Genomic DNA, 11,380 nt, shown 5'->3' with positions numbered 1-11,380 from the left:
GAATCAGACTCTAATTTTATTTAATTATATGCTAAATATATATAAAGATCAAGTTGGATTGCATTACCATCTCCGGTTGGGCTGCAGCGTTGCACTCGAGCGGAAGCTCACGAAGGTTTGGTGATTGATTGCGAAAGATGTGTGGTGCGTGGACTCGCACGAGTCAAGACTCGGGACCTCCGCCGTGTGCGACCGGGCGACCCTACCTCCGTCGTTATCATGCAGTTAAGTTGGCCAATCGAGAGGATTCCCTGGTGCGTACGCAACAGTATGAGTAAACCACTCAATCGGGTCAGTCAACGCTAGCTGTCAGTGAGAAGTGACTACTGACTGTGTTGTTCGGAATAAAAGACTACCGAAAATTATTCGGTTGCACATGAAAAACTTCGAGATTAGGATCTCACCCAAACCAGTATATTTGGTGTCTCGGGAAGAATTTCTAAAAGCTTAATTTGCTCAGATCTTCAGACTCCTGCACAAGCATAGTGTCAGTATGCCTCATGGTGAGTTGGTGACTGAGAAGTATTCGTATAGCTGGTTGGTTCTAGGGAGAATAACAATACTTCTAATTAGTTACCACGAATTACTGAAACACCCTTCTTGGACGAGCCAACTACTGCGACCTCGGCTTCAATGCAACACTTGGTTTCGGCAAGTTCTCTTTCCAGATTAGCCCGTGCGGCGTACATTCAATTGGGGGATCTCGTCGTCAGCTAAATTCAGAATAAACAAAGAAATACCCAGTATCATGTTGGAACAAGATATTGGGTAATACAATGCAATTGGCGGGTAGCTTTTACTTTGTAGAAACACAATTAGGGTAGTTTTTGTTGACTATAATATTTTGTTGACAACTTTTTTTAAAGCTTTGATTGACAAGTTTCTTGAATGTAAAGCTGGAATGAAAATTGTCCTCAGCCTGCCATATTGAAATAACTTGATTACTTGAACTGAATACTCCCTTAGTTTCAAATGCAACACTTGATTTTGATGACATAGCCCTTAGACACGTCCTTCAAATCCTAATCCTCCAGCTGTTTCGTAAAAAAAAAAGAAAAGAAAAGAAATCCTCCAGCGACATGAACTTCTTTGAAATCCTGCCTTGGAAATAGAGCATTGGAGTTGTGGAGTTGGAAAAATAATTTTTCACTTATAACAACTCTCTTTCAGGATCATATATAAAGTTGACTGAACTAAGGAACCAACCTTATTACAGCTGAGTGGATTTAAGCTGTGTCATCAAACAAGTGCAACACAAACACACACGATGACTATTTATGTTAAAAACTTAAAGTACTAATACATGTGCTTGCCAAGCCATCGTTCTATATGGTAAAAGGATCTGAATATAATTACCAATGCAAAACCCACGCCAAATCCCAAGCCATCAAAGAGGAAGAAAATGATGGCATCAAGTCTGTCCTGCCACAAAGTATTGGGTTCTGGAGCCGATATGCTTCGGGTGGTTGAATCTGGACCTGGATTGTCACATTGCTTAGAAAGCTGAATTCCACATAGGCCAGCATTGCCTTCAAACAAGCTGCTGGGAAATGACAAGAATTGGTTTCCCTGTGGTATTCTTCCTGTCAAGTTGTTGTACGAAAGGTTCGACCATGAAAGTGAAGTTAGAGAGGTAAACTCCTGTGGAATTTCTCCGGAGAGAGAGTTGCAAGAGAGATCCATTGATTCCAGCCTCGTTAAGTTACCGAGTTCTGATGGAATTTTTCCTGTGAAGTTACTGTGCGACATGTCAAGTCCATGAAGTGAAACAAGCCTTCCAATGGAACCCGGAATGGAACCCTCAAATGAGTTGTTTGAGAAATCAATTACTTTGAAAGCAGTTTGGATTTTGTTGATACTTAAAGCGGCATCTTTGAATGTGACAATAACAGTATCTTGATAGACTCCTTTCCATGTTGAATTTGTATGATGCTCTAATATTTGCCCCACATCGTTGCTGTTATTCATCATCTATTGCTCCCAAATTCTCAAACCATTCTGAATGCAACTCACCAGAGAAATGGTTGGAGGCCAAATCAACTATCTGTAAACTTGTGAAGTGTTGGTAGCCATCCTGAAGGTCCCTTATACTGCCGTGGAGTTGGTTAGATCTCAACACGAGAATTCAAAGCTTTGGAAGAGTACCCATCCATGACGGAAATGAATCCACAATCTGATTATTACCAACATCAAGAACCTCTAAATCCTGGCAATTCTCTAGAGATCTAGGTAGCGCACCTTCAATTTGATTTCCATTCAAATCAATTGTCTGAAGCTTACATCCTTCTCTAATATTTTCAGGTAGAACGCCATGTAACTTGTTTTCTCTTAACTTCAATATGCTCATCAGGTCAGCTTTTTCCATAAGACAGGATGGAATTGGTCCACTAAAGTAATTGTAAGCTAAGTCCATAATCTGAAGGTTGTTTAAACTACAAATTGAAAGTGGTATATGGCCCCTTACTTTATTTTTTGAAAAATTTATGTAGATGGCATTTCTAAGATACATGCCAAAGTTAGGTTCAATGGAAGATAAGTTATTATTTGAGCAATCAAACATTGCCAGGTCTGATGAAGTTAATGGTACTGGTATGCTTCCTTGAAGTCTATTAAAACTTAGATCAAGAAAATATAAATGTTTCATCTGAACAATAGGAGACTTCTCTAATGTAGTAAACATGTTGTGGGAGAGGACCAAAATATAAAGGTGGTTCTCCCATACCCAACTTGGTATGGCCCCTTCGATTTGGTTATTCGAAAGGTTGAGACCTCGAATAGTGTCAAGATATTTTAATGATGCTGGAAATTTTGTAAGGTTGCAAGCTGCGAGGTGTAGGTGCTGGATTTTAAGGGAATGAGAGAATATCGTATCACCTTCTTTTTCAATGAGCGATATCATATTGTCACTCAGGCTAAGATAGGTGAGATTTCTCAACCTCCAGATAGAGCCAAGTTCTATTGTGCCTGTCAATTTATTTGATTCAAGACCGAGAACCCGAAGATTCGTAAGCTGAAAAAATGATTTGGGTATTGGGCCTGTGAATTGATTATTTCTTAAAAGAATAGCCCTCAATGGTGAGGATAAAGGAGCAGGAATGTCTTCCAGTGAGCCAACTAGCTGATTCTCAACCAGAAGAAGACGTTGCAGGACTGGAAGAGCGAACAAAGACTTCGGAATTTTTCCTACGTGTAAAGGTAGAGTACCAGTTAGATTGCTGCAGATTTTTTCAATGTCTATCGTATACTCCCCCATATAAGGTCTTGTTTAGATCGTTTCCAAATTCCAAATTTTTACACTCTCTCTCCGTCACATCAATTTTGGGACACATGCATGGAGCAGTAAATGTATGTAAAAAAAATAACTAATTGCACAGTTTAATTGTACATCACGAGACGAATCTTTTAAGCCTAGTTAGTCCATAATTAGATAAAATTTGTCAAATACAAACGAAAGTGCTACAGTATCAAAAAGTTCCAAAAGTTACAAAAACTTGCAATCTAAACGGGGCCTAAGTTAATTTTACATGAGAATTCCTGTTTAAATATGTGTACGCATGTTGCCATGTTGGCAAGTAGATGCACCCTCTTTTTTGTTTTGCCTACAAATCTTCACGGATACTCTGCTCCCCATAGTCGTAGGTATAGATGGCCAACGGGCCGGCCCGGCACGGCACGGCCCAGGCCCGGCCGGGTTCGGGCCTTTTTTTCTCAGCCCGGCACGGCCCGATTAGGACCTCGGGCCGTGCCGTGCCGGCCCATGGGCGAGGGTCTCGGCCCAAGGCACGGCACGCCACCGGTATAACCATGCCGGGCCAGCCCGTTTGGCCCGTCTAGCCCGTCAGCCCAATAGCCCGTGAGCCCTTATTTCAGCCCGTAAATTAGAACTTCAGTAATTTCACATCAATATTACAGTTAAGTTTCATTTTCAGAACATTCAATGATTCAAAATATAATCAAATTTCAAACAGTATAATCAAACTTCACACATTCTCAATAGAAAGAACAGAATAAAGTCTCAAAATACTGAAAGTTCAATGCCTTTGTGAGGTTATGAGTTGTACGAGCGTTTTGCTGCCTCGTTAAAAACCTTTCTAAGTAAAAACTCATATCAACTACATGAGAAAACCCTAGAAAGGAAAAGAGTACAGCAACAACTCATTCCCACTTAGGCATTCTTCAATCCTCATCTAGGTACAGATTTTCGAAGGCATTCTCCACTTCATAGTCCACCAAATTGTGTTGCGCCCTAGCTGCTCCAAGCTCCCAATCCTTCAAGCAAGACAAAATCTCGACCATATCACTTGTCAAACGTCGCCGCCGCTCCTCAATGACCCTGCCAGCAAGACTAAATGTAGATTCGGAACTAATGGTAGAAACAGGAACAGTCATAACATCTTTAACAAGGATAGAAAGTACCGGGTATATACGCTTGTGAATTTGCCACCAATTAAGAATGTTGAATTCATCATCATATTGGTGAACCGTCTCACTTTCAAGGTACGTTACCAACTCAGAACCTTGAGATTCAAACGCTGTGGAGGTTGATGGCTCAATGACTTCAGAACCATCACCATACATCATTTCAAACAATAGTCTCTTCTTTCCAGTAACACTTGATGCTTGTTGGCTTTGTCGCTGTAAACGAACTGCACCAAACTTTGTTTCATACTTGCAAAAAATTCTAGTTAACTCAGCACGCACATTATCATAGTAATTGGAATAATCAACATCAGTAAATTGACTAAGAAGGTTTAAAACTTTATTAAAACCTCTCATCTTGCATCTAGGATCCAATATAAAGGCAATTGAGTACAGCAAGGGTATTTTTTTCCAGTACTTAAAAAACTTTTGTTTCATAGGAATCACTGCATGACCAATCAAATCATCATTCTCATAAGTTTTCAAATGCTTAGCAATACTACCAATATGATGTAGCATAAGAGGTGCAGTGGGATAATAAACTCCAGATAATTCAACAGTAGAATCATAGAACAACTCAAGGAATAGTAAAATTTTTTCAGCAACATACCAGTGATCGTCTGTTAGTAAGGTCTGACCTGTAACCTGCTTGTAGTGAGTATCAATAAACACAGAAAAAGTACTTCTGTATGGGATAAGATGCTTAAGCATGAGAAAGGTAGAATTCCATCTAATGTCCATATCTAAACCAAACTTTCTAGGGCGTACCCCCATGGCAATACAATAGGATTTGTATGCAGCAATGCGTTGGTTAGATGAGTTGACAAATGAAATTGCAGTTCTAAATGCATCAATATAAGGCTTAAAACGCTTTAAAGCAGACTTAACTATCAGATTTATGATATGGCATGCACATCTTTGATGCAAGAATAAAGAACCAATATATCCAGAAAATTTTGGAGTCAAAGAATCCATAGCAGAAGTATTGGCAGAAGCATTATCAAGTGTAAAAGAAAAGATTTTATCATTTAAACCCCACTCATCAATCACTACACTAATACGCTCAGCAATATTGACACCAGAATGCGAAACATCAATCAATTTCAAACCTATCAACCTTTTTTCTGGCTCCCAATCAGAATTGATATAATGAGCAACTACACTAAGGTAATCCTCCTTAGCATTACCATTCCATATATCAGAAGTTATAGCAATAGAAGAACAGGACTTAAAGCATTCCATAAGCACAGTACGACTCTGATTGAAAAGCTTAACAAAGTCTCTAGTACTGGTTTGCCTAGAAACAGATACATATCTAGGATTATGAGCAGTTTGAATAAAGTGAACAAAAGCATCATATGCACCAATACCAAGTGGAAGATCTAATCTAGCAATTAAACGACATAGTTCCATACGAGCAACATCAGCATTATATTCCCAATTACGAACAGAGCCATCAGAATTGAATTGAAGTACTGATTGAGATTGAGTCTTAGCAGTACGAGCAGCCTTAGAAATACAAGCCTTTTGATGCCGTAACAAGTGACCAGTGCCACCACCAGATGTAGCAGTCAAGACTTTCTTACAGAAATTACACTTAGCAGCATACCTGAGTCGCTTACCATCCACCATCTTGTACAGCTGCTCGAAGTCGTTCCAACAAACAGAGGTGCAAGCCCTAGTCCTTTGGCTCTGACTCTGAGCAGGTGCGCTCGCTGCTGTGCTTGGTGTTCCTGCTGCAGCATCCCCTGTTGCATTTGCATCATCCCCTTGAGCTTGAGTCGCAGAGCCACCCACATCAGAGCCGAACAAGGCATCACGTCCATCGGCATCTCCACCACAAGCGTCGTCGTTGTTTCCCTGCAACATAAAATCGTAATCTATAGAGATCGGGTCAAGAGACTCTGCATTCTCACCCGTCATCGAACCCTCTCCAGCAGACCGACGGGACGACCGCGGCGGTGGCCGGAACCCATTTCCATTGGGAGGCCGGGGTGTCTCCATGGGCTAAGCCTGCGAGGCCGCCGCCGGGCGTGGGGGAGGGGGCCGCCGCCCGCCGGGGGCCGCAGGCCGCCGGGCGCGGGGGAGGGCTCGCCGCCCGCCGGGGGCAGCAGGCCGCCGGGCGCGGGGGAGGGCTCGCCGCCCGCCGGGGGCAGCAGGCCGCCGGGCGCGGGGGATGGGGCCGCCGCCCGCCGGGGGCAGCAGGCCGCAGGGCGCGGCGGCGCGGGGGAGGGGGCCGCCGCCCGCCGGGCGGAGAAGGCCGCAGGGCGCGGCCGCGCGGGGGAGGGGGCCGCCACGAGAGGGAGAGGGACTGAGGGTCTGAGGGAGGGAGGACGGGTTGGGGTTAGGGTTAGGTCGGGAGACGGGGACTCGGGTATATATATACGGGCTCTATACGGGCCGTTTTTTTTCGGGCCGTGCCATTATTCGGACCGTGCTGCCCACGGACTTCAGCGGGCCGCTAGTTACACGGGCCGTGCCGTGCCGCCCATCGTGCTCAGCTGCCGGCCCAAGAACGGCCCAATGACCGGGCCCGTGCCAGCCCGGGCCCGTTTACAGTCGGGCCGTGCCGTGCCTGGACCGGGCCAAAATCGTCGTGCTTCGTGCCAGCCCGTATAGCCCGGCCCAAATGTACATCTATAGTCGTAGGAGATGCCCGCACCTCCCAATTGTGATCAAGTAAAAGACAGTAGCTATCTAGCGCGGCCAGCCCGATAAAAGGCCTAACACATCAGCCAGCGTGCAGTGGCCAACAAAAGCTAGCGCTGCAGAGGCCCACTACCTCAGTCCAATTAGTTTTGCAGATGTTTGCTTAGAGCAGGTACAATTTTTTGGTCCGTTAACAACAAAACTTAGACCATATAGCAAGATTGATTACACAAACTAGCTTTTTCCTTTCTTTTTTTTATCTATCTACTATTTATACTCATTTCTCTATTTTCTTTATTATGTTCTAAATTTCATTGTTTCCTATTAATATTCTATTTTATTTTTTATTTCAAGTTCGTATCTTCTACTTTGTTTTGTATTCCTGAGATTTTCCATGATTTATTTTGGATTTTTCCCATTATAAAACAAATTAGATTGTTCTATCATTCTCTGGAATGCTCATTTCATGTTCCGTAATGTACAACTTTTGTTATGTGTGTATAATAACATTTTGTTCTATGAGTGCTCATAATTAGTTTTATGTGTATATTTTCTCTATGAGTTTGTATACTAATGGTTCCTAGTGTACAAATTTTTTATTCCGGTTCTATAAAATTTTGCACAAGGGTTCATGATTTGTTCTATGGATATGTTTTCTATTTCCTTGAGTTCACATATTAGCTGTTTCTTGTGTACAAATTTTTTTCCTTATTATAAAATTTTATTACATGAATGTTCATGATTTGGTCCATGTGTGTTTTTCAAATGAGTTCATATTCTAATTGTTCCTGGTACACAAACTTTGCAGGTGTATAAGATTTTATTTCACAATTGTTCATAATTTGTTACATATGTATTCTTTTTCTCCATGAGTCTCGCCGAGAATTTTTGAGGATATTTTTCATCCCCACTAGTCACCTATTTGGAGCTTCAAAATTGGTTCGCGAAGTAGAGCAGGGACAGATCGACGAGTGCAACGGCCGTGGTAAATGGTAAAGCTAAGGTAGCACCCTCCATAGCTAGCTAGCACCAGAGGTAGATGTACGACCTTGCCAGCAACGCAGCTGGAACCTGAACAAGCGACGACACTGACGAGACGAGGGAAGGCACTTTGTTCCGGATGAAAGGAACGGAAATGTCATTTGAGATTCAGGAATGCAGCTTTGTCCAATTCCACAGGAAAGGGTCCTCTTCCTCCACGAGACACTACCCGAAACCGACATGGGTGGGTAGGTAGAAAATACCTAGGGGCACGAGACAACTCTCTGTAAGAAACTCGGGAAAATAGCCCTATAACTTTGGGAGAAGGGGTGCCCCCTCGCAAAAGGGGGTCGCAGTGACCCGGACGACTATTTACCAAAAACACAGGTCTGTGCAAAGTCGTAAGACCATGTATGGGCCTAGTGCCGGAAGGTCAAGGAAGTTGGTGCACTCATGACAGGGAAGCCGGCCGAAAAACCTTGGCAAATGGTGGTCCTAAGGTAGCGAATTCCTTGTCAGGTAAGTTCCGACCAGCACGAAAGACGTAACGATATGGGTACTACGGGAAGCAAAAAGTCCAGCCCATGCTCAAGTTTTCACGAGGGGTGGAGCTATATATATTCTGAGCACTCAAATTGCTGTTCCACAAAGAGAAAAAAAAAATCGATATGTCCTCTCTTTATTTTTGTGTTTCATACATATTCACATAATAGCAATTGCAGAGACCTTGCAGAATCTGTACTCTTTTTCCTAAAAGCTATAGTGAAAGGTACTATTAATGAAAAAGACATTTACATGTGAGACGATAGTCGTAGATCAATAATTGAGATCTTATGAGTATCCTTATGACCTACCCCGATCCCTCCATTCTGAAATATAAGATTTTGAAGGGTTGAAAATTTGTACCTAAATATAAGGCATTCTAGGGTGTTTTGAAAACTAATTATTCTTAGCTAGCCATAAAATCAGAAAAATAATAACCAAACAAGACATTAAATATCGTACATACGTTATTTCCTCATCTCCTTAACCTGTCATAAAATGTTAGGATGTCCTTATATTATAGGACGGAGGGAGTAGTATGCTGTACACTAGGAGTTTTGAGTTGATGCAAAGGTGCGTTGGATTTTTAGAACTATTTTGCTCAAAACAAGTCCAAAATCTAAACAATACATATGTAAACCTCTAATGGCTTTTTCTAGTGTTTATGCTATATATACCTCGAGTCCTCAACAAAGTTTTGCATCCCCATAGGCTCATGGGCAATTTATCTTGCCTCTACTAAGCTTGGGGTAAGCTTGTTAATAAAGAGCTTGGGTACCACCACTGCCCTACGTAATTCTTCTATTTGACGAGCCTTGGCACAGTTGTATATTCGTGCGTAGATCACACCTTTGGCTAGCTGCTGCGCCCAGCATTTCTTTCGGAGTCTTCAAAACCGTGTACACGTCCGTCGCCGTGCTGATCTAGAGGCTTGGTGTTTGCGACGCGATGCAGGACAAACAAATCTGAGAAGTATATAATCACAACAATGGTAACCCCTGTCGTAGAGCTGAATGTACGTATATAATAGGATGATTACACACACCAAAAAGTATATATGAGAAAAGTATATATGAGATTTAAACATACCATTTTATGGTTGTCCTAAATTTCAGAAAAGTATATATGAGATTTAAACAAAGTAGAGAAAACACTAGCCTGTGATCAAAATGGTACCAACATAAAGCAATTTGCTGGTGTTTTCCATATCAACATAAAGCAGCACAAGTAACTTGATGAATGAGGTGCAAACATACAAATGTATCAAATATAACAGCAAAGTGACAAACTCTAAAACAGTGGAATCAGTCATAAGTAAGCTGATTGATCCACAGGCACCAGCAAGTTTGTGATGCATAGTTTTCAGAGGGGCTCACCGTCCACCTCCACTGATAGATTAGCAAGTTTCTAAAGATGGAGAGGCAATGCCACACCTCCGCTGACCCATGAACAAACATCAGCTAATCTATGCAGGTTATAGGAGTCCCAACTTGACTTCTCCACAACCAGCACCACAACACCTCACTCCACAAAAGAGTACCACAGCAACTGTTCAGCCTCGCTGCACAAAACATGGATCAACCAGCAGGCATAACAACCTCACATGTAGTAGTGCTTGGAAAGGAAGGTCCTCAGCCACAGCACACGGTGAGAGTCAGTCATTCCAACAAAAGCAGTGCCCTGAAGGGTTTGAAGCTTTTTCAATGGCATACAAGAAAATTACTCACAATTAAACCAATTACTGACACACAAACATAGCACAATGTACATCCATGATCAGGCCATTATAACGCAGTAAATAACAGAAGACTGCCAATTAGTTGCGTCGACCATTTAAGCCCTCCAACATGAACAATGATGCCATTAGTAGGAACAACTTGTCCCCTGTTCCCGAGATGCCCTCCCTAAACTACTTTGCTGACAGACAAAATTTGAAGGAATCCTGAGAAAATGAGTTCATATACAAATAAAATATTGGCAGGAAAGGATTCACTCTCCAAACTATTACAAGATGTTAGCTAAAATTACATTAACAAACATAGCAAAACCAGTTAACCTAAGAACTGTGAGACGTTCCCAAATCCATAAGTCTACAACTTGAAAACTTCTGATTAGTTAGATGGTATGAGCAGTAAACGATGCCTAGTTCCTTCACATTGATGTATCCAATCAAGATGTCAAGTAGAAACTGGACAGAAATGACAGGAACAGAAACGGGTGAAGAACATGTATACACAAATGACTAGGCTTGCTCAAACCTTTGATCAAAAAAAGTGTAATAATCAACTAAAGATGGATTTGATCCTTATTTACCAAAGCTGCAATGTCCAAAGAACTGTTGTGACCTCTTAACAAACCAAACATTGTCCCATACTGATCCGAGAACACAAACAAATCACTTTAAGGTGTATCTTTTGACCTCAATTTGCAGAAACCAAATCCAAATACAGAGAGGCAAGACAAACTGGAGCAGCTAAAATTGGATTCAAGAACACAGAACTCAAACAAATAGCGCCCCACAGCACCTGGAGCAACAAACCTGCTCGAAAGTTCTCACCAATAGGAAACCAACCAACCAACATGTCTTGAAAAGCACGAAAAACAAGGTCAAGTTACTTAGAACCCCCTATTGGGATGTTCATCCAACAAATCTGGAATGGGCTATGAGGTAACAGTCCGAGAATGCCAGCTAAAAACAGGAAAACATAATCCATACCACACAATATTTTTGTAACAACAATATAAATCAAATGTGAAAGAAGGTGATCAACATCAGAGAAGGGCAAGA

The 11,380-nt window shown here is 42.0% G+C and overlaps 1 protein-coding gene and 1 pseudogene across 1 annotated transcript; both read right to left on the bottom strand.

The window, feature by feature from the left end:
• Positions 1-1,296: 1,296 nt before the first annotated feature.
• LOC112880125 lies at positions 1,297-3,025 on the bottom strand (annotated as a pseudogene).
• Positions 3,026-4,169: 1,144 nt separating this feature from the next.
• On the bottom strand, positions 4,170-5,184 carry LOC112879419 (zinc finger BED domain-containing protein RICESLEEPER 1-like). Its single transcript, XM_025943664.1, has 2 exons — positions 4,417-5,184; positions 4,170-4,333 (listed from the first exon to the last, which is right to left on the bottom strand). Exons 1-2 carry the CDS (start codon positions 5,158-5,160, stop codon positions 4,325-4,327), a joined length of 753 nt encoding a protein of 250 aa, XP_025799449.1. The 5' UTR covers positions 5,161-5,184; the 3' UTR covers positions 4,170-4,324.
• Positions 5,185-11,380: the final 6,196 nt, after the last annotated feature.

Source organism: Panicum hallii, chromosome 2, assembly GCF_002211085.1.
Source record: "Panicum hallii strain FIL2 chromosome 2, PHallii_v3.1, whole genome shotgun sequence".
Classification (NCBI taxonomy): Eukaryota; Viridiplantae; Streptophyta; class Magnoliopsida; order Poales; family Poaceae; genus Panicum; species Panicum hallii.
This window is presented reverse-complemented; position numbering and strand designations above follow the sequence as displayed.

What these genes read in the sequence shown, in the direction of transcription:
- LOC112879419 (XM_025943664.1), bottom strand. Translation starts at nt 5,160, where the DNA reads ATGGACATTAGATGGAATTCTACCTTTCTCATGCTTAAGCATCTTATC.